The sequence below is a fragment of the Chrysemys picta genome, chromosome 7 (assembly GCF_011386835.1).
Source record: "Chrysemys picta bellii isolate R12L10 chromosome 7, ASM1138683v2, whole genome shotgun sequence".
Classification (NCBI taxonomy): Eukaryota; Metazoa; Chordata; order Testudines; family Emydidae; genus Chrysemys; species Chrysemys picta.
This window is the reverse complement of record NC_088797.1, coordinates 64,160,438-64,185,166: the sequence shown is the minus strand read 5'-3', so window position 1 is coordinate 64,185,166 and position 24,729 is coordinate 64,160,438. Positions and strand designations below refer to the sequence as shown.

At 40.2% G+C, this 24,729-nt stretch overlaps 1 protein-coding gene across 2 annotated transcripts in view; it reads right to left on the bottom strand.

The window, feature by feature from the left end:
- The window catches only part of ADK (adenosine kinase), a 552,513-nt gene that overhangs the window by 496,256 nt on the left and 31,528 nt on the right, over nt 1–24,729 (bottom strand). For both annotated transcript variants that reach the window (XM_005278746.5, XM_005278747.5), the window contains exon 2: nt 12,385–12,459. In XM_005278746.5, coding sequence (XP_005278803.2) covers nt 12,385–12,459 — 75 coding nt within the window. The remainder of the gene's footprint in view (nt 1–12,384; nt 12,460–24,729) is intronic.

The window sequence follows — 24,729 nt, the reverse complement described above, 5'->3', positions numbered from 1 at the left end:
ATGTTTAACATGATTTTCACCAGATGCTCTAGATTCTATGCTCTCCTCACTTCTAGACCTTACTTCAAGTTAGGTTTTCATATGCACAAATTGTGCAACAGTTGTATAAACATATTTATAAAAAATTAAAAACTTGTGCAAACCAATTTCAGCCTAGTGACAGCTTGAGCTCTTTACATATTCCTTTGAATATTATTCCTTTGAGTATTTGATATCTGAGCTGTGTCATTAATGACTTAAGTTGTTGTATTGTTCCTGTTCAAGAATAAACTAACTTTTATACAGTGTTTTTGCTTCCACAAGCAACAAACTTGTTTTGTGGTTAAATGAGTTTCAACTTTGGATGCAAAGCTAATTTTAGAAACATCAATACAAAAACAAAACAAATCCCACAAAAAACACCCTATGCTCCCCTAGATACTTCTCTGTGAGTAAGAACACACAACCTAAACAAGAGTCTATTTAGAAAGTGCTGAAATGTTCATGAACCATCTCTCTCACTGTTTAATCAGACCTACTTGCTAGCATCATTTGCAAAAAATGTTTTGTTAGGCTCTGTCTGCCAACACAAATGGCAACTTAGCTCCAGATTTTTCAACCACTCCTAGAGAGAAGTGATAGTGATCCTCCCCAGCTAGATACCCTGCTCCTCCATAAGAATTCAGACTAACATACTTTCCTCCCCTCCCTTCAAGATGAAGGTCCCTTAAAGCCTACTTGCTGAAAAGTGTGGTTGTGGGGTTTTCAGGAAGCAATCTTGAGAATCCTCCAGCTAGACTTGTAGAGTAATTTGAATGGCTATTCTTTATCTGCCATAGTTGAATTAATCAATCATTCAGGTCAACACTTGAAGCATGGAATACCATTCTTTACCATTACTTCGCATATGTTTTTCTTAAAACCAATACGTTATAAACATTGCATCAAGCTCAATATATACACTATAGCTCTATAGTTAAAGTCAAGAGTTGATGCCAGGAGTCAACTAAGAGTGGCAGTGATGCTGTAGTACAGTAAATTCATTACAATAGTTTTCATCATCAAAAATAAGAGAGTCTTAGAAATGGAATTAAAGCCTTGTCTAGATATAAGATATAAACTAATGCTTACTACACATCCACCGTAACAGGAAAATTAAAACAGAGTTCCTGAATGCATGACTAACCGTCTCCACTATAAAAGTCAAGTGACAAATAAGTAAGGCAGTCAGTTCAGAATAGGAGAAAAACCCAATAGCTACTCCCTAACCAGGAACTGGTATGCCACAAGTCAGTCCAGAATGTTATTTTCCAGCAGTAAACCCCAATGAGGTTGTATAATGGAAGCGCTGACTGTACAACCTTGAAGATTACTGTTGGTATTGCACTGCTATAAATAGGTGTTTTTTTGGTTTCTGTTTGTTTTTCAAAACCAGAAGACAGACCTTTCCATTATTTATACAGTAGAACCTCAGAGTTATGAACCCCAGAGTTATGAACTAATTGGTCAACCACAGATCTCATTTGGAACTGAATATATGCAATCAGGCAGCAGCAGAGACCCACCCAAAAAAACCTTAATACAGTACAGTATTAAATGTAAACTACTAAAAAAAAAAAAACCAAGGGAAAGCAGCATATTTCTTCTGCATTGTAATGTTTCAAAGCTATACTAAGCCAATGTTCAGTGTACATTTTTGAAAGAACCACCATCAAGTTTTGTTCAGTTATTAACATTTCAGAGTTATGAACAACCTCCATTCACAATGTGTTCGTAACTCTATAACTACAGTAGAACCTCACAGAAGAAAAATAACTTAAGATATGTATTTGTAGATTCTAAAGGATTGTCTACACATAAAATTGGAGTAAGGTAAAGGGTGATCTAATAGCAGATAAACTATTCCGGATTAACTATGATTAACTATGTGTGGATACTCTAATTTTGGAATAATAGTGCCTTATTCTGAATTAGCTTAATCTACTTCCGAAATGGATTAAATTAATTCAGAATAAGGCACTCATTCTTGAATAAGTATCAGAGGGGTAGCCATGTTAGTCTGGATATGTAAAAAGCAACATTGTTGCATTCTTGAATAAGAGCATCCACACATGGACTTAATCACAAATAACTCCCCGTGTGGACAAACCCTTACTAAGATTCACTTGCCAGATAGCAGGACATGTTTCAATGTTTAAAAAGCCTACAATTTAATCTGTTTTGCTGTTAGACAATTTAAAGCATATTTTGTTGTTTGGCCTAGTCAGGTGATGTAATGATATCACTAATCACATGTTATTACCATCTAAACAACAAACCTGAGGCTGTAGAAAACCCAACCCTGTCATCAGCATGTTAATCGTAAGAAGTTAGGTCAAGCATACCTTTTTCACTTCTAAGGAAACTGATCTAACTTTAAACCAACATTGTCAAGCGGTTGATGGGCCTTTATTTCCCTCTCCCTAAAAAAATATTTCCCCCTTAATGTAGGCAAGTGACCAGCCCTCCAAACACAAGGATTTTATCTGTCCTGAAATTCCAGCTATGCTAAGTGAACTTAACGAATCTACTCTAGGACGTTGTACTTGTTGGGACAATAAGCATGCAGGGGATGAAATCCATATTTATCCGTTTCCAGAACTTTTGTTTGTGTGAGTCAGCATAAGTTTGAAATAGATGATACCCTTCTGATTTGGAAGGATGGCACGTTTCTCTTTGTATTGATTGAAATTATGATCTTTTTAACTATACATATTAAATCTTGCAATTTCCTGCTTGGAGGAATGGGAAGGAAGGGGGAAAAATTAGGGTCAGCAACCATTCAGACATTCTTGAACCAGGGAATAATTTGGAGTCAACATTTTAGGCAAAGCAGATGCCTAACTTTCACCCTAAGCAATTTACTAGCTTCAATAAACTTCAGTCTTTAGATAGTAAAATCAGCTGAATAAAACCAAACTATAGAAATAAGTTGTGTATGTTAAAAGATGCCCCTATAACAGAAGCCACTACAAGAAAATTCAAGTGGCAAATCATCCAAAAAGGAGATTCCTTTTTTCTAAAGGAACCTAGTAAGCAACAGTCTGAGTGAGGATGAAATCCAGTACCAAGTACTAGGAGCACTGAAACTTCATAAGTTCACAGATATGGAAAATATCAGAATTTCTATAGTTTATGTAGATCAGTTAACAGCCTATTTATTTTGTTGTGATTATTAAATTTTACCATGTTGCAGTAAAACATTAAAATGTTTAGTGTAAGGAACAATCCTGCATTGGCAGAGAACTAGACTAATGATCTAAATGTTCTTTTCCACCTCTGACTTCCATGAGAGCACAAAGATGCAACCATTTTAGTGAGGAAGCCTACTGGATGCAAATGCCTAAAAATATTGTTTTTTTGGGGGTGTGTGTTGAAAGCAGTATTAAAATTCTAGGAGATCAAAGTAAAAATATAGAAAACAGTTATACTGAATTTTAAAAATTAGAAATGTTACTGTATTTCCACTGATAAGAACTTGTCATTTGGATAATTCATTAGTGCAGCAACTAATAATTTCAACTGAAAACACATCTGACATGTTAAAACAAGAGGAAGATCAGAGATGCAGCAGAAGAATTTCACAGCATTTCTTAGGGAAAATATGCACGCCAAGATACTGGAAAAGATAGGAGAGAGAGAAAATTCACCTTAAAGAACTATGAATATCTGTAGTTATCTGCATTTCTGGCTGCAGCTCTGACTGTGTCTTCATACAGGTCCTCCTGCTTTTCAATTTCACTTCTTCCTGCTTCAGTATTAACTTTAAAATGTTATACATGTCACATGGATATTTTAAAATTAGGGTGGGGGTAGGTCACCTTATTTGGCAGCGTAGTGCACAGAGCACTTGGGGGTTTGAACTAGAATAAATGGTAGACTCTGCAACCTGAAGACTTTAAATCAAGATTTGAGGACTTCAGTAACTTAGCCAGAGATTATGGGCCTACTGCAGGAGTGGTTGGGGTGAGGTTCTGTGACCTGCAATATACAGGAGATCAGACATATAATCATGCTGGTCCCTTCTAGCCTTAAAGTCTTTGAGCCTAATGTTTCATATTGGATTGACTGGAAACTCAGTATACTGCAGACAAAACACCCCTAGGTCAGAACATAGTATTTTTCTACAGTTAGAACTCTTAACAGTTTTTTCATGGCAATAAAATCAGATTTGAAAATGTAATGTAAAGTATGAGACTCTACAAGCAGCAGAATTAAATTTCGCTCATATTTACTTCAGGTGTACCTATACACTTAAAAAAAAAAAGCTGAATATTAAACCGTAATTATAATGCTTTAATTTTAAAACCACCTTTCAATCATCTGAATTTTGTTTGAGGAAAGAAATTCCTTCAGGCATAATCCTTACATAAAAAGATCAGTTGAAATAACAAGTAATAATAATGAATTAAAAGCACTCTTTTCTCTCTTCCATTCTGTTTCCAATACAACAGACATATAAGCACGGAAACTGTTAATATAAAATTCAACTTTTAACAAGATATGAATTCTAATAAAAACATTCATGTTCAGCATTATCTAATGACAACTGGGACTCAGCCTATGAAAGTCTGTCTTTTTATCCCAAGCAGCAATGTTCTTGCCAACACACTGAGTAAAGTTCCTCTCTAGTTTGACATGAGGGTGAGGCCAATCATATTTATTACCCAAGATGTAAGTGAATTTCTACTATTGGAGTCATTCTTTTATATGTTTCAAGTAAACTTGAAGAACATTAACATTGCTTGATCTGTGTGCTGATTTTATGCAACTGAAACCAGCTTTTAAACAAGATTTCTCTGGAGCAGGAATTAAGAACTTTGATCCCTCTCACAACAAACCCAAGTTAGATTCTCAGGTTCCATTTTTTTTTTTACTCCCAGACCAGGAACACTCAAGATGCACTCAAGTGAAGATCAAGGTAAATCATTCAACTAATTTTTTTTAAGCTTAGAATTTGCCTGTTAGAGTTGACAGCATTTGTTCAAAAGTATCACAGATTTTACTAAGGATTTTCCCCACATTTTATTGCAAAATATTTTTCACTTTGAGTGCTGTCAAGAAAAAAAGCAAAGACCCCCCCAAAAGAAAATCACTTTCACTTTTGATTCAAACCTTTTCAGTTTTGAAAGAGCTGCCAGAGGTGGTATTATCCTTGTAATCACCAAGTTCTAGTGGATAAAGCTAAGGGCTAGAATTTGAGATCTCCTGGTTTCTATTGCCAACTCTGCAACCATCTAGTTGTAATATTTTGTACTCTATACTTTCCAAACTATAAATTTATCACCAGCAGGGTCAACTCAATTTTGACCCTGGTCCCTCTTCCTCCGATTGCTGTATCTCTTTGGATGCTTAATAGGCAGAGACTGAGAACATGCAGAATCGTAACTTTAGCAGTTCTTCTGAAAAACTGGGGGAAGGTGTAGCACAGCTATGCTGAAATGAATACTTTGGAAAGCTGTGGCATCATGAGGGGACAATAAGAAATAATAGTTGTATGAGAAAGAGAGCAGAAGCCATTAAGATAAAACATTTGAATCACCACCAAGTGCTATCCTTGATGGGCTGCAGTGTCTTAACAGCCAGGAATGAATCAGTGGCTGCCTTCTTTGATCTTATGATCTCAACCTTTCCAGACTACTGTACCCCTTTCAAGAGTCTGATTTGTCTTGCATACCCCCAAAATTCACCTCACTGAAAAAATACTGGCTTACAAAATCAGACATAAAAATACAGAAGTGTCACAGCACACTAGTACTGAAATACTGCTTACTTTTTTATTTTTACCATGATTATAAAATCTGTTTGTATATAAAATTGTACTTACATTTCAGTGTATAGTATGTAGAGCAGTATAAACAAGTCATTTTTTGTATGAAATTTTGTTTCGTACTGACTTCGCTTGTGCTTTTCATGTAGCCTGTTGTAAAACTAGGCAAATATCTAAATGACTTGATGTACATCTGGAAGACCTCTGCGTATCCCTAAGGGTACGCATACCCCTGGTTGAGAACCACTGTAACTCCTAACAAAGGAGGCTGAACCAATATCTCTTGGCTGGATTGGCCACAAAGCTCTAATTATTATTGCCTTCCTTGCTACCAAGGGAGAATTCCAGTTTAAGAGAAAGGAAAGGAACTCTTCACACCATTAAGGCCAAAAGGAGCCCACAACACAAAGTGTTAAAAACTCATGGTTCTAGAGCCCATCTTGCTGCAGGTGGCCCCATTAGGCATTCTTATGTCCAGTCAAATTTAAATATAAACACAGGAATCTTAAATCCTTCTGTTCCTTCTTGAAAGTTGAATGGTTTTTGCTCAGAGAGGGAAGGAAGGAAGGGAAGAGAACGGTATCATTTTATCATGCAGGAGACAAAGCATCTTAGGATTCTGGGATAGCAACCCCCTTGTCTCCATCAGATGACAAGGAGAAAATATACCAGTCAAAATGCCTGTGTATTGAAGAATGGAAAAACCTGCTTGGTTTTTTATTATTATTATTTCTACAGTAAATCAGGTAGCTTACAGGAATGCAGAAGATCTGTTCCAAGGGTGCCATTATTAAATTGCAGTAATAAAAATAATATATAGAAGGATAGAGGAAGATAAAGTTGAAAGATGGCTTCCATGTATACCTTTATATCAACATTGTGCTAGATCTTCCAAAGCTATCAAGTCAGAACTAATGATATACTGGTACATACATTTGCTGCATTCATTTGCTGCAATATCTTGACACAAAAGATCAGCTTTAAATAAGGTAGTAGGTTCCAGATGTTTTCCAACTTAGAAACCAGAGAGGGAAGAAACCAAATTTCTTCTTAACTATTCTTCCTCACAAGCATGCATCAAGATGACACAGGATACAGCACCTAAGTGAAATCCAATCCACTAGATTGACTAAGGAGCCGAGTCACATTTTTATATCTGTTTTTGAAGAATTAGCTGAATTCCAAAATACTAAAATAAAAGGCTAAAAAAAAAGAGTTTTTTCCCTAAAAATAACTTCAATTAGAAATCGTATGTATAAAAAATGAGAAACTAGGGACATGATTAAATATATGTGCATCTTTATTATTAGATTGCTATCTGTGGTAATTCTTGAGCAACCAGACTGTTTTACTTCATTACTATAGTAATTAGAAACATCCCTCCCTATTTGTTGTTGTCGTTGTCAATACTGGTTTTAGAAAGGGGACAGAGAACACAAAGCCACAGTCTTAAACAGCAGGAAATGTCTACGACCATACCAAAACTAAGAGTCATGTTTATATGTAGCAGATTCAGTCTAAAAGAAAAACAACAACAAACATCCTTGGTATACTGGGGCATGACTCAATCAATCTTTTGGATGGAGAACAAGCCATCCTAATTCACAATGAATTGAATGTGAATACAAATTAAGACTCTCTCTTTTTTAGGGGCAAGTCCCATACCACAGAAGCCAATGCTCTATCATCTGTTTGCAAGTACTGGGGGGGGGGGGGGGGGAAGGAGAGAGAAAACACAGGAAAAGCATGAGGTTTAATAATTTTTTTTGTAAGTTTTGTGAAAACAATTCTCTTATCTAAAGTAAGTTGTGAGCTTAGAATACCCATGTGCTGCTTTATATTCCATGTAAAAAAAAAAAAACCTCAAACTATCAGTCCAAAACTGGCCATTTTCTACTTTGACAGGTAGTGTAACAGAGCACACTCACCTCAGGTGAGCACTCCCTGGCCGAGTGTGTGCATGCCTGCAGTTTTTTCCTCAATTTCTCTGCTCAAGGTGTCCCTTGTGGCTGCTGCACTCATCAGGTGGGTCTTTGGTGACTCAGCCCTCTGGCCAAGTCACACACAGTCCATGTGTGAACACAAAAACTCCTTCCGGGATATATGGTCCAGCTGAGACTCAATGTCCTCAGTAATGTCCTGAAGCCCCCACCCCACTTCCCCCATGGCTCAGTCCCCCAACAGGGTCCATCACGAAACCTTCCGTTGGCAACGTCTCTGTAACCTTCCCTGGACTCAGTGCTTAGTCTGTCAACAGGCCCCATCCTCCATTGGGGTCTGGCTACCTGGCAACCATTCCTGCTCTGGGATGGAACAGCGCATCCAGGGTCTCTTTCGTGGAGACTCTCCGCCTTCATTTGAGTCCTCAGTAACCACAGCTCTCCCATTGACCCACTACTCTTACACTCAGTTCACTGACCCCAGCTGAGATACAGTCTCAGTTCAGCACCCTTCTCAGGGTAACAATTCCAGATGCAGCCCTTCCCAGGGCCTGTTTAAACTCCCTTGCTCAGGGCTTAGCCACTTCCCCAGTGGCTATTTGGGGGGCATCCTCTAAGTAGCAGTCACATGGAACATCCCTTTAACTAACTGCATCCCTGGGCCACTTCCCCACAACCCCGGTCTTCCTCAAGTCCCAGCAGCCAGCCAGGAGCACCTTCTTTGCTCCCCTGGGCCCTGCCAGCAGACTGAACTCACTTTGTCCCTGCAGATCCTTTTATACAAGCCTGCTGGGCCCTGTGAGGCTGCAAGGAAGCAGTCTCTTTCTGACTGGCTGCATTCTAGGATGCCTAGAGCAGGGGCATGGAGGACTCACCTCCTCTGTGGTATGGCTGCAAGGCCTCCAGCAGGGGGCCTCAGGGTCTGGGATACCCCATCACACATAGTTAGATCAGCATATCTTATTCAGCATTAAAAGAAAGAAAAATCTTTAAAATGCTAATACTATCTACAGTATATTTAGTAGGCAAATATTTGGATACACCATTTCTGAAAAATAAAAATAATTAAGACAACAGTGGTAAAGAGGAAGGTAATAATATGAGACAGAGCATTTCACATTCATGAACATTCTACCCAGACTTCAAAGTATATACAGTTACATACAAGCTTCCCCAGAATGAATACTCAGTAACCTCAGGGTGACCTTAAAGATTTAACACCCTGGAGGCAAAACTTTATCTTAACAGAGGTTGATTTTCCATATGTCCCTTTACAGAGAACTTATCTGAAGTCCTTACATCATTTATTACTACCAGAGTTCAGCTAATGCACCAGTGGCAAGAATCAGGCTTGTACCATGAAATTAGTTTTGACGGCTCTAATTATACTCTAGCATGTATATTATTGATGTTTACAGGGCCACTGGTGCTGAAGGATTCTCTTATTCAAAGTCATATACAACAACACTGCCTTAACCTCTGTGAGCAGAAAATAAAATTTGTGCCAAACTCCATCATTCAATATTTAGTAGATTGAAAAAGTATCATTAACTCTAAGCCCTTGGCTACACTGCCACTTTACAGCACAGCAACTTTCTCGCTCAGGTGGGTGAAAAAACACCCCCGAGCGCTGCACGTTTCAGTGTTGTAAAGTGGCAGTGTAGACAGCGCTCGTAGCTACTCCCCTCGTGGAGGTGGGTTTTTTACAGCGCTGGGAGAGCTCTCTTCCAGTGCTGGTGCTGCGACTATACAGCTAGGTTAAAGTGCTGCCACAGCAGCGCTTTAACGTTGCTAGTGAATACATACCCTTAGTGATGTCTGTTTAGTCACTAATTAAAATTAGTTTAACACAGTTGATGCAATTCAAGACAAAAGGTTACAATAAAAGCTTTACCAGTTAAGATACTCAGATCCTGGACCAAATCAAGTGATCCAAGGGATCCAGTAGTCTGGGAATCCAGTAGCCTGTCTTTGGAATTATGGAGACACTGGATTTACTGTATCTAAATCACCTTCAAAAAAGGAAGGGCCGCAACTTTTAGGCCGACTGTAAATAAAAGCTTTCCCCTTTTTACTGAGCACTGTTGGTTCGTTCTGCACACCATACAGAAAGAGGAAGACACAGTCAGACACAAAATTATATTGTAGGCTGCTGACTCATATGTGTAGCCAAGGAATAATTAAAGCCACGCCTAGAGTCCATTACAGCTTTATTTTTTCTTCTGTATAAAACTGGTAATAAATTCCACATCTCAAGCCTGTCTCTTCCTCTGACTCAGGGATTTCTTACTGGACCCGCCTCACTCCCGGCAGCTCTTCCCCAGTACTCTTACAGGCCATCTGTCTGAGAGTTACCATATTCCAGGACCTGCCATAGGAGCCAGCCTGCTTCCTCTAGCTCCCACCCCCGCCCCCAGCATCTCCTGCAGTGGACACTCCATGCAGCTATCTTCCCAGCTGGGCTACTTGCTGCTTTTACAAGTCAGCTGATCCCTAGGGAGGTAGCTTAAAAAGTCAGGGGTCAGGCTGGGTTCCAACCCCCCTTAAAGGGTCAGCTCCCCCAGGAGATAACAAAATATCATTTGAATTAGATAGTAAATATTTTTAAACAACATTGTTTGCATGAACTGATGAAGCCTTATCTGCTCAAGATGACAAATATCTGGGTTGGGGAATCTGTTTACAAACTTTTAATATAATATAATATGGAGATATACTTATCTCATAGAACTGGAAGGGACCTTGAAAGGTCATCGAGTCCAGTCCCCTGCCTTCACTAGCAGGACCAAGTACTGTCCCTGACAGTTTTTTGGGGTTTTTTTGGTGCCCCAGATTCCTAAATGGCCCCCTCAAGGATTGAACTCATAACCCTGGGTTTAGCAAGCCAATGCTCAAACCACTGAGCTGACTTAATTTGGACAACAAACTATTCTTCATTCATAATTACACTAAAGAGTAGCAAGGACTACCTGGGCCAGTTAGTGAGCATCATGCTGGTGCCCATTAGTTTGCAACAACTGGGACGTAAATTCTAACACACCACCTAGACAAGCCCTAGGTTCTCTTGCAAACCAATGAGCAGCTCAGTCAACCTCTTAGTGTTGCTTTTCCAACGCAAACCCCAGTGCAATGCTCTCCCATCACTTCATTGCTGTGGCATATACCCAAAACAATTCTTATAGGGTTTAAAAAAAAAAAAACACCCTCAAATATTAGTTTTATTTATTTAACATTTATAAGAGTTTCAGAAACCCTGTTAGGAGAATTCAAAAATGTCATGCTTTGAGTGATTCACTTCCAATTCTATTGCAGTCTTATCTCTAAGTTATGTCATTCAGGCTCCTTATCAAACTTACCTTTAAAATATAAAAGCTCTAAATACATAGTGTCATGTTTGTTTTCTATCATTAAGAGCAATGGGTCTCAAACTTTTTTTTTTTTTTTACTGGCGACCCCTTTCACATCACAAGCTTCTGAGTGCGACCCCCCCCTTATAAATTAAAAACACTTTTTTATACATTTAACACCACTATAAATGCTGGAGGCAAGCGGGGTTTGGGGTGGAGGTTGACAGCTCGCGACCCCCCATGTAATGACCTCGCGACTCCCTGACGGGTCCCCACCCCCAGTTTGAGAACCCCTGATTAAGAGGCATGATTTGTTTTTAATCTTAGCAGAGCAAACAAATACAAGTATAAAATAGGCAGAAAAGTTTCATAGGAAAGCAAGAGAAATGAGTTAGATGAGGATAAGAAGAATGATAAAACTGCAACTGTTCTTTTTTTTCTTCCATTGAAGAACTGATTCTGGGTCCAATACTTCCATTAACAACTGAGGGGATAGAATGGAGATAACACTGAATGTTAAACATATGTATACAACATGAAGTCAAGAATGAATTGTGACTACTTTGAACGATAGGACTAACCCATTCACTACTTACTAAAAACGAAACAAAATAGAAGCAAGAACAGCAGCAGCTGGAAGGAGCTGACTTTATGTGGAAGTATCCAGGGAGACAGCGTGGTGACTGGAGCACTATTAATAGCTGCATCTGCTACTTCACAGCACGAGGAAGCTTCATGCCACCAATAGGACATAGGTGGTGGCACCGGTGGTAAAGTGGCAGGCCTGTTTGGAGGAGTTGCGTAAGAGCTGCAGAATCCGTCAAGAGGACAATCCATATGATCAAACAGTTTCTGCTCTTAAGTAGCACATCAGAACCAAATTAAATACCACAAGCTAGAAAATTAAAGAAACGGGCCAAACAAAAATCTGTTAAAAATATGAACTGGTTCCTGAAGCGGGGGGTGGGGAATCTATGAAAATGCAATACTGGATTATATCAGGGGTATCATATGAAGCAAGACAAATGTGTTGTACAGGTAGCTATCTACTTAGGTTAATATGAAGAAATCAGAGGGGAACAACAAGTTTGGAAAATATAAAACTTAAAGGTTAAGGGAAGAGAGAATGTACAGCCTATATTAGATAACTGATAGTTACCGTCAAATACATAAATAGATGTTACAGAGGACACTGAAAAGACTAATGTTAAGCGCTTGCGTTAAGCAGGTACTTAATTCCACGTTGCATTTCTAGAATTAACCATCAGCAATATTTAGGAAATTAATGTGAAAATATCTTTATACTTACTTGTCAAGGAAGTCCTTGTCCACTACCGCACAGATATCAAGAAGAGGATTTCCCATTCCAAAAAGCACATTTTCACTACCAAAGGAAAGGGAAAAAAAAAGGGTTTCAAATGTAGTGTAATGTTTCTAGTCTAACATTATATTGCATTGACAAACAACAGATTAGGACAAAACTAATTTTGCCCAACCAAGGGCTGCACGGTCAATTTGCCTGGAATCCAGACAGCACAGCTAATTCAAACAAAATGCAAACGTGTATTCTCGCTCAGTGAATTACATAGAATACAAAAGTCTCAAACATGTAAGACTGCACATTCATTTAAGCAACCCTACAATCAGGGAATGAGCCTTGCATTTTATAATCTGTAGTTTTTAAGAGTTACACTTGGGTTGTATTTGCAGGTTATATAAAGTGGCAACAGTGGACCAGAGTGTAGAGTTCCATGAGCCAGATTTTGGTGTTTATATGAGCAGCCACAAATTTAACCTTATAAAAGTAATTGTTAAGAGCAGTATTTTATTGTGCACAAACCCTCATCTATCCTTACAAACAGTATTTGTTTGCTGATAAAATGTTGACTTTTTTTAATGCAGAAAAAATTACTAAACATGCAGCAGTATGAAGCAAAGCAGCAAGTTACCAAAAGGCATTATCTAATGATCAAGTATTTTTATTATAATGTCAAAAGAATATTTAGCATATTCAGTTAGTTATCTTACATACTTCAGTGATACAGTAATAATGAAGAACTAGATAGTACATGACACAGAGGCAAACGATAGTGAATGCAGCTGTGCCCACTAGACTTTCTAACACTAGATTCAAATCCATCACATTCCCCACCAAGCCAACACCTGCTGTCTCCAATTGTCAGGTTAAACACCAATAGCACCTAGCTACTGAAATCACTTCTGAACATTTAACAAAGAAGCCATCAAACATACACCTTCTTCCCCATCAACTGCTCATTTTTCAAGGGTTTTCATTAGACCAATATTCTCCAAAGCACTACCACAGTAATTCAGCTTTAAAATCTAAATGTTCAAACAAAGCCAGGCAACAAAGTAACTTAACATGGCTGTCTTTAGCTTTCAGACCCTTCTTCAACTATGGGTTAGGTCACAAGTGAAGGAGTTTCCATGGCATTTTGACAGGTCGTCAGATATTAGGTCTATGCATGGAGGTATAGCTGTTCTGCTGACTCATCTGGCAGTTATCCTCAAGAAGATAAAAAAGCTAGCAAACCTAAGGGCTGGTCTAAACGAACGCTGTAAGTCAATCTAAGTTACGCTACTTCAGTTATGTAACTGAAGTCACCATAACTTAGGTTGACTTACAGCTGTGTCTATACTGCGCTATGTCGATGGGAGAGCAGGTCTTCACCAGAACCGCTAAATCAACACCGCTGCATCGATCACAGCAGTACGGATTTAGCCAATGTTGTAGACATGGCCTAATATGGGAACAGCTAGAAAATTAAATGGGAGGTCCTAGAGGAAAACCCTAAAAATAGCAAGCCCAGGAAGCAGCTCCCGCAGCTATTGTTTCCCACCTCTCCACCCCATCCTTGCTTCTTTCTCAGTTATCTCCTACCACAAAGTTCATGCTAACAAACTCACACTATCCTTACCCAGCCAAAAAAAACACCTTCCTTTCCTCCTCCCCCATATTGCTAAGTGCTTCCAAAAGCTCATAAACATATGGTCTCTTTCCATGAAAAGACTCACTCTTCTCTTATATTTTTGTTATATTCCTGGTCAAACACCACTTTTCCACTTTCATTGACACCAACAAATGCAATGTAAGTTGCCTACTTGCGACTTTCTCCTAAAAATGACTTCTCTTCCACCATCTACTTCCCTTCAACACAAGATTTGTTGACCATTCAAAGACAACATCTGCCACAATCTCCCTATTTCCCATCAAATTCTCTCTTCCAGCGCCATCATTACCACCTAGAACTTGCACTTAGGACAAGTTTTCATGACAAAATTTGCCAGCACAGCTATGTCGGCCAGGTGTGTGATGAGGTACAATTTGTATGAGGTGCTGTGCCAGAAAAAGCCCTGTGTAGATGCTGTTATAATGGCAAAACTGCACATTTGTTAGTATAGCTTATTCTGCCTGGGAGGAGGGAAAAGAGTGCAGGCTGGAATAAGCTTGTGAGGGGATGGACCAGGCCCTGATGCCCCCTGCTGGAGGCCTTGCAGCCCTGCCACACCCTACCCCAGAAAAGGGCAATGGAGAGGGTCCTCCAAGCTGCCTAGAGTGGCTGTATGGGACACAATCAGAAAGGGGCTGCAGGGAGCAGCCAATCAGGGCCCAGCAGGCTAGTATATGAAGAGTTGCAGAGCCAGCATGAGATCAGTTCCTTGCTAAAGCTGGAGGAGAGTGGATGGTGTGCTTGGCTGGCTGAGAGAGGTACAGAGAGATCAGTGCTGGGGGGGCGGGGGAGAGAGAGAGAGAGAGAGAGAGAGTACTTGAAGGTGCTCCAGGCTGGCTGTTGGGACTCAACCAGGACAAGGCCCTGAGGTAAGGGTGAAGAATGTGCTGGAGCCACGGGGAAGTGGCCCAGGGAATTGTAGCAGCGATGCAGTTTATTTAAATGGACGTGGCAGAAAGCTACTATCTATAGGGTCCCTGGACTGGGACTTCGAGTAAAGGGCGGACCTGGGTCCCCACCACCAGCCACTAGGAAAGTGGCCTGGACTTTAATACACCCTAGAAGGGGAACTGAACTCATTTAGTGACCCAGCTGAAAAACTGGGGCCAGAAAGGCTCAGAAACACAAATGGTCTCCAGGGAGAGAAACCTGGGGGATGTGGCCCCATACCAGGGCCAGGACTGCTTGAAGAGCAGGGAAAATTCAAGGAAGCCCAGAAGGGGCTGAGAAACAGTTATGACCAGAATACTGCAATAGGCCCTGCTGGACAGATTGAGGAGCAAGCCCAGAGATAAGGCTGCAGATAAAGAACTGTTACAGAGGGCACAGAGAGGTCCCTGGTGGATTTGTACCCCAGAAGGGGTTTGATATGATCTCACATACAGAGTATGTATGACTCAGCCGGAGGGCTGGGTCACTGAAGACTCATCACAAAGCACAGAAAAAGTACAAGCACAAGCACTCGGCCAATGGGGCTATACTAGCAAAAATGCAGCTTTGCCAGTATAAACTATATCCACCACACTAGGAGCACTTTCCTGGTAGAGTATAACAATATACTGTATATACTCGTTCATTTATAAGCCGACCCCCCAAGATGGATAGGTTAAAAAAAGGCAAAAACTGTATGACCCTTTCATAAGCCGATCCTATATTTCAGGGTTTGGCAAACTTTGGCTCCCGGCCCATCAGGGTAAGCCGCTAGCAGGCTGGGACATTTTGCTTACCTGGAGCATTCGCAGGCACGGAGCCCCTCAGCTCCCAGTGGCCATGGTTCGCCATTCCCAGCCAATGGGAGCTGCAGGAAGTGGCAGCCAGCATGTCCCGCAGCCCGCACCGCTTCCCACAGCTCCCATTGGCTGCGAACAGCAAACTGAGCTGAGGGGCTCCGTGCCTGCGAATGCTCCAGGTAAACAAAATGTCCTGGCCTGCTAGCGGCTTACCCGGGTTGGGAGCCAAAGTCTGCGGACCCCTGATCTACAATGACAATGTATTAGATATTCAATTCAATAGAGCTTACATTTGTCAAACTTTGGTGTAGACTCTTTGATAAGCCGACCCCCGCTCTTTGATGCGTCACTTTTTTACCAAAAAAAATTGGCTTATGAATGAGTATATACGGTAGCTACACTGGCAAAGCCTTCCAAATATAGATCTGGCTTTGCTCTCCACCTGCTCCAGCAACTCTATTACCTTCCACTCTCTTGGCCTTGTCCTCACACTCCTTAACACATCTCTCCCTGCTCTGGAGCTCTCCTAATACAAGCTCTACACCTTTTCCATCCTCAAAAAAAGCCAACCCTGGTCCCCAAATACTTCAACTACCCTATATCCCTTCAGCTATAAACTCTTGAATTTGTTGTCTACAATCGTTTTAAGTTATTATTTGTATTACAGTAGCACCAAGAGGATCCCACCAAAATGGGGCCCCCATTGCAATAAGTGCTGTACAACCACACGGTCTTGGCACCGAAGAGGTTACAGTCCAAGGAAACAAGACAAGAAGGGGTGGGAGGGGAAACGTAGGCAGAGAGAAGTGACTTGCACAAAGTCACACAGCAGTCAAGTGGCAGAGCTGGAATAGAACCTAGAACTCCTGACTCTCAGACCAGTGCCCCATTCAGTGGGCCACACTATCTTCATTTATGAATATACATATTTAAATATAGAATTTTTCAAATGTTGACAAATCTGGTGTTTTTAATAGGATCCAAGATTAAGTAAGTATATTTGTCCTTGGCTACATACAAAAAAGCCTAGAATGTGGGTATAATCCCTGATATTCCTGCTTTGGTCAAGGTACTTTCAATTATAAAATACTTACCCCAGTTTCTCTTTCACCTCGACCTTGGATCCCCTCCAAACCATGCTCTGCCCTCCTATTCTATAAAGCTTCTCTTTCACCAAGATCTAGATTGACCTTCACCTAGCCAAATTTCAGGGCTCATCCTACTCCTCCTCTTCTGCTTCTTGACATTTTATTCAACTGAGGCTTCTGCGATAACATCCTCTCATTTCTCCTTCTACTTCTTTGGCAGCCCTTTCAGTAGACCCTCCTTCTCATATACCATCCATGAGAGTCCCATACGCCTCTTACTTTTCACCCTTCCACTTCTCTTTTTATACCCTTTCTTTGTGAGATCCTAGCTACTCTCATAGCTGCATTCCCCATCTCTACCTCAATTACTCAAATCTACCTTTTCACTCGTGACTTAACAGGAAAGTGCCGATATACAGGTTTGGCTAGATGAAGACATCTCTTGGGTCTCTTGCCATCAACTCAAGCTTAACTCTCCTCTTTTACTGCTGCCACCACCATTCTCCCTTTCACTCTAGCCCATAAACTAGGAATCATAACTATTCTCCATTGCCTCACATCTAATTGCTATTCAAATCTTACCATTTCCTCCTCCAAAACATTACCAAGAGGCTACAGTTTAAAAACTCATCCAGGCACTAACATTTCCCATCTTAATCTCTTGGGCTACGAAAGTATATTATTTAACATGGTCAATTACCACCTTGACGATGTATTTGCCCCTGACCATTTACTCCCCCTTCCCAGTTTTTTTTTTTTTCTTGAAAGCTGTACAAGAAATAAATAGACCGTGGTTTCCTTTACTACATTTTGAGTTCTATTGGAAATCAACAATAAGTTTCAGAGGAAGCACCCAGTACTGGAATAGAGATGCATTACCATGTTTTCCTAGTATACAGGTATCCAATTTCTGCATGCATCACCCTTGTCCACTACCAAAGGCCATAAGCCTATATCTTTTAAGTACCAAATTCACACAAACATATTGACCAAGACAGAGCCAAAATTCTGCTAGAAGGTGGCCCAATATAAAGTTAAATTAGAATTTTGGTAATTCGTAACCCTACGCAAGCAAAAAACAAATGAGAATTGCTGATTTTTTAGCTGACTGATAAACTGAAAAACTTCAAGTTTCTCACTTTCTTTTATGATAGCTTAATCATAGAATAGAAGTTTTATAGTATGTTTCAGTAAATATAGCAACCTTAATAGCCAAGAATGTTTTCAAATTTAGCAAAAACACTAAGAATACAAAATAAAATACGGGGTTGTGACCAACTAGAAACTGACAATTTACATTAAGTGGAACTAAGAATCACTAAAAGTATTTTGTGTGTGTGAAACAGTTAAATCTTTAGAATATTACAAACTAAATCCTCATTTCAAAAATAATCTTGCAGATTAGATTTTTGATATTCATAGATTTCAAGACCAGACAGGACCACTGTGATCATCTAGTCTGACCCCTGTATAATACAGGCCATAGAACTTTCCCAAAATAATTCCTCAAGCATATCTTTTAGAAAAATATCCAGTCTTGATTTAATAATTCCAGTGATGAAGAATCCACCATGGCCTCTAATGGTTAATTGCCATCACTGTTAAAAACTATGCTTCAACTGACAGGTTTCAGAGTAGCAGCCGTGTTCGTCTGTATCCGCAAAAAGAACAGGAGAACTTGTGGCACCTTAGAGACTAACACATTTATTAGAGCATAAGCTTTCGTGGGCTACAGCCCACTTCTTCGGATGCATATAGAGTGGAACATATATTGAGGAGATATATATACACACACACACACACACACACACACACACACACACAGAGCATGAACAGGTTGTCTTACTCTGAGAGGCCAATTAAGTAAGAGAAAAAAAAAACTTTTGAAGTGATAATCAAGCTAGCCCAGTCCAGACAGTTTGATAAGAAGTGTGAGAATACTTACAAGGGGAGATAGATTCAATGTTTGTAATGGCTCAGCCATTCCCAGTCCTTATTCAATCCTGAGTTGATTGTATCTAGTTTGCATATCAATTCCAGCTCAGCAGTCTCTCGTTTTTCTCTTACTTAATTGACCTCTCAGAGTTGGTGAGACAACTCCCACCTGTTCATGCTCTCTGTATATGTGTATATATATCTCCTCAATATATGTTCCACTCTATATGCATCTGAAGAAGTGGGCTGTAGCCCACGAAAGCTTATGCTCTAATAAATTTGTTAGTCTCTAAGGTGCTACAAGTACTCCTGTTCTTTATGCTTCAATTGCAATCTGAACTTGTTTACCTTCAACCTCCAGCCACTGGATGGAGCCCATTATTAAATATTTGTTTCACAGGTAGGTACTTAAACTGTAATCAAATATCTTCTCTTTGTTAAGCTAAATAGATAGACTCAAGGAGCTCAATCACTATAAAGCATGCTTTCTAATTCTTTAATCATCCTCAATAGCTTTTCTGTGAACCCTCTCCAATTTATCAACATCCTTTTTAAAATGTGCACACCACAACTGGACACAATATTCCAGCAGCAGTCACACCAGTGCCAAATACAGAGGTAAAATTCCCTTTTATGCATTGCAGGATCACATTACCTCTTTTGGCCACAGCATCACACTGGGCGCTCATGTTCAGCTGATTATCCACAACAACCTCCACATCTGTTTACCAGGATAGAGTCCCCGACACGGCAAGTATTACCTACATTCTTTGTTCCTACATGTATACATTTAGCCATATTATAACACACATTGTTTGCCTGAGCCCAGCTTACCTAGTGATCCGATTGCTCTGTATCAGTGACCTGTCCTCTTCATTATTTACCACTCACCCAGTTTGTGTGTCATCTGCAAATTTTATCAGTAATGATTTTGTTTTTTTCCAGGTCTTTGGTATTTCACCACTTTGAGCCACAATATTTTTTATATCCATATTTATTTTATAGTCTGAGGATTTGTTTATTGTAGAAGGCTAGATATAGTAAAGACTTTAAAAAGTAGGGGGGATTGGTGTTAAATCAGGTGATTAATTTGAATTTATACAAACGGTGGAGAAAATCCAGAATATTTGAAAGTGTTGAATGAGAGTTTGCCCAAGATTCCATACGCCTACATTTATTGTCCACTCAGCTGCTACTTATATGCTGTAGAAAGCAGCATAACAATCATACTATACATACAATATCTGTGATATGCATGTTGGGCTCCTTGAAGACAAAATACACTATACATGATATTTCCAGTGAACATCTCAATCATAACTGAAGTATGAACAGACAAGTGTCAGTGTTGCAGTAACAACCATACATAAAATTCCAAGAAATTAATTGCATTGCATTGTGACTTTTTTTTTTTTTTTTTTTAAACTTACTAGTTTCTCTCCACCTCATGGTCTAAGGCAGGGGTCGGCAACATTTAAGAAGTGGTGTGCCGAGTCTTCATTTATTCACTCTAATTTAAGGTTTCGCGTGCCAGTAATATATTAACGGTTTTAGAAGTTCTCTTTCTATAAGTCTATAATATATAACTAAAACTATTGTTGTATGTAAAGTAACTGAGGTTTTTAAAGTGTTTAAGATGCTTCATTTAAAATTAAATTAAAATGCAGAGCCCCCCAGACCGGTGGCCAGGACCCGGGCAGTGTGAGTGCCACTGAAAATCAGCTCGCATGCCACCTTCGGCATGCGTGCCGTAGGTTGCCTACCCCTGGTCTAAGGGCTTCTTTACATGGCCCCACAGTGCTGCGCTCCCACTCCCTTGTGTGGATGCTGCTGATGCAAACTAAAAAGTATTGCGTTAACAAAGTCCTCTTTCAAATGCAAGACTTTTTAGTTTACACCAGCGGCATCCACACTAGTATGCACTGCAATTCACACCCCTATAGTCCAAACTTTGGGGCCATGCAGACAAGCCATAAAATCTAACTTGTGATAAGCCCTCTTCACTGTACACAAGAGGTTAATTGCATTTTGAACTAAGGGTTTTTAAACTTCAACTGGCATTTTGAGCTTATGACTGCTGGTAGAATTTATTTTGTTTTAAGAAAAGCCAACATGAAAACCATCAAGTTGTCAACTAACATATGGTCTGTTTAACAATCATAAATATATGTTTAATTTGTTAATATTCTTAAACCAGTATTTAAAAACTTGTTTGCACTCTGTCAGAGCTTAGACTGTGTGACACACCTGAATCCAATTCCTTATGCCCATCATCAAAAGTAACTTACGGCACGAACAAGGATCCACCATCCCTGTCTATCCTGGGCCATTCTTTGCATGTTCTTTATGTTACTATGTCCCATAAGTTTCCCCTCTCTTAGTAGTTTTTGGAGGGATACTTTCCATCAGCTCCTTCTAAGTGTTCCTCCAACTGCTGTAGCTCATAATCTTATATAATCATTTAATTGTGTTATGATTAATCTGTGTAATCAATATGTGATTAATATATTTAAGTTGTAGGTATAAATGTAGGAATATGTAAATAGTACTATAGGATAGAGGAGTAATAAGCATATGTTATGGATAAGAGTATGTTAGGTATGTAAGTTAGTTATGCTTTAAAAGTGTAAAGGAAGGCCTGTCAAGTTTTAGCTTAGCCAAATATGAGGCCTGAAAGAAGTTGACATAAGTAGTTGATGCAGGGGTAACCACTACCAGTAAAAGTTGCAAGATTATTGTAAAAGAGGTACTAAGAACCGCACATAAAATCTGAGAAATTAATTGCATTGCGACTTTAAAAAAAAAAAAAAAGAAAAAAAAAAACACTTACTAGTTTCTCTCAGTCTCATGGTCTAAGGGCTTCTTTACATGGCCCCACAGTGCTGCGCTACCACTCCCCTGTGTGGATGCTGCTGATGCAAACTAAAGAGTATTGCATTAACAAAGTCCTCTGCAGGTGATATTTGGGAAAATATTCCCTAGCGTGCCCCTCACTACCACAAGATGTCTGATTGAAACATCATGGGAAATTCTGCAATAACTAAGTCACCATGGGATTTGTTGACATAGGCATTAATGAAGATAAGAGAAACTAAGAAGACAGTCTATGAAAAGATAGGCATAGCAACATTTATGCAGTGTGGAACTCCAGATAAGGAAAAAGGGGTTGGAACCCTCATGCATATAAGAGTTATCAATGAGAGTAATACAGAATAAAAGTATGAAAATGTAAGGAAGAATTCATAAGGAGGCCCTACACAAATGACCACCTGTTGAGCAATACTGGCATCTCCAAGGGGACTATAGAGATGGATGTATGAAATCATTGATGCTAGTGTGACAAGGCACCTCCTTTGTCTCACCGGACTTGGCACTTCCCCCTCTGATGATGGCAGGCCTGGGGTAAATCAGCCCCACACTTCCTCCTTCTGTGCTCCTTTGGCTGTGTTTTCAGGGTAGGCCCCAGGGTCAGCCTGAGGAGTGATCCTTCACCAGACAAAAAGGAAATTATCTCAAAACAACAGGAGTACTTGTGGCACCTTAGAGACTAACAAATTTATTAGAGTATAAGCTTTCGTGGACTACAGCCCACTTCTTCGGATGCACTTCGAAGAAGTGGGCTGTAGTCCACGAAAGCTTATGCTCTAATAAATTTGTTAGTCTCTAAAGTGCCACAAGTACTCCTGTTCTTTTTGTGGATACAGACTAACACGGCTGCTACTCTGAAACCTATCTCAAAACACAAAACCAGAAGGGTTTCAGAGTAACAGCCGTGTTAGTCTGTATCCGCAAAAAGAAGAACAGGAGTACTTGTGGCACCTTAGAGACTAACAAATTTGGATACCTTTCCCTGCCTCCTCGCTGGGGCAGAGTGTCCTCTGGTTGCTTGCCCTGGGATGTCAGTCCTTCCCCTAGCAGGCACCCAGATTTGGCTGTTACCCTATGGGAAGGAGCACAGGCTCTCAGCCTAGAAAAGCTTGTTTCCCTGCTACCACTAGCCTGGCAGTAGCTTGTGTCTCTCTCTCCCTCTTTGCTCTCCCCAGAGGAGGCATTTATAAAGGCCTCAGGCAGCCCTTAATTGCATTCAGGTGTCCCTAATTGACCTGAGATAACCTCTTCTCAGCTTGTAGGAAAAAGGGCCTTTAACATTCTAGGGCTAACATATCAGACCCTTTTGCAGTTGTCCAGCCTGACTTTGTTACGCTAGATATTTTACAGGTTGTCTCTCACTATGTATGTTTCAATAGTTGCAGCTCTGTTCATCTGCTTAATGAAATTGGTAATAAAGAAACAATTGATAACCCGTGAATGTTATTGTAGTCATTGCTATTGTTCCTTGTGCGCTCCTAGAGTCTCCAAACGTAATGATATTTTTAAGGGCATGTCTACATTCGCCATTTAAAGCGGAAAAAGTCCCTTTTTTGCGCAAAAACGGTGGGCACGTCTACACTTGCCAATGAATTTTTGCAGTGAAACTCAGAAGTTTCACCGCAAAAAGAACACGACCTCCACGAGAGGCGAACAGCTCTTACCGGTGATGTTTTTGTGGTGATGTACAAGTGAAGACACGTTCTTCCTGTTTACAGAGCTTTTAGCCTCCGGAGGATATCCCACAGTGCCTAGGTAACCACTTTGGCCAGCAGCTCTGCTGCTCTGACACCAGGTAAACAGACATCCACCCCTTGTAAAGCCTGGGGAACTTTGAAACTACCCTTCCTGTTTTCTTGGCAAGTGCTCACTTATCTGGCCAGGTGACAATGCCTGCTCCCGGAGCAAACAATCCGCTGCTTGGAGCAATTCTGAGTTACTGGAGCTGATCAGTGTTTGGGGAGAGAAGGCTGTGAAGGGACCCAGGATGCCCCGCAATCGCCTCCCCCTTCCCACAAGACCTATTGTCAAAATGGAGAGAGCTGCACTGTGGGATAGTTGCTCTCAGCTGCGATGGAAGTGCTGCAAATGTGAACATGATCTGACACCTGTGGAAGTGAGTACGCAAGCCAGCGCTTTTCTTTCACCCGTTCATTATCACCGGTGAAACTGACAGCGCAAAAAACTCTGCAAGTGTAGACATAGCCTAATAGCTCTTCTGACCTTCCTAATGCTGATATGGAAGCCTTTAGGGAGCGCAAACCTTTGGCATAGGTTACTATGGTTTAATGCCATTGGTAGTATCAACCCATCAATATTATAAAGGCTACTTTGCCACGGGGCACACCTAACATGACAATTTAAAAAAATTGAGATAGCTGACACCAGCAAGAGTAGGTTCAGCAATGCCAACTGAAACATTTAGAACCAATACTGTTTCTACTGTCTTCAATTTAGTTGTTCCATAAAGAGGCAGTTACAACAGAACAGCATTTGGCACTTCATTTTCAAATACCACATGAGACTTTGCGTATCTTGTCGGTTAGCATCCACAGTGGTCTGCTGAGAACTACATAAGGAGTGAAGACAGAAATTGCGAAGTGTTTAGATACCATAGCTCCTTAAATAGTGACATTAGTATCTTAAATCTAACCTGAGTAAGGGCACGTCTGCACTGGCAACTTTAAAGTGCGTTGCTTGTGTAGTTGTGGCACAGCTCAATGTTGAGCTCTTAAAAAAAAAAAAAAAACACCTCTACAAGGGGCGCAGCTCCCAGTGCTGGTGCACTGTCTATACTGGCATGGTATAGCGCTGAAACTTGCAGCGCTCAGGGGTGTGTTTTTTCACACCCATGAATGAGACAGTTGCAGCGCTGTAAAGTGCCAGTGTAGACAAGCCCTGAGGTAGATGAACATTAGCTTTCTATTTTGGCAAGTAAGCTACAAGAGCTCTGCATTGACTCTTAGATTAGACACCTATATTTCATTTTCAATTACTTCAGCTGAATGTTGTTAGCACTAAATTTGGTTTAAAGTGTTAGAATTTAAATGGTCAAAACTAG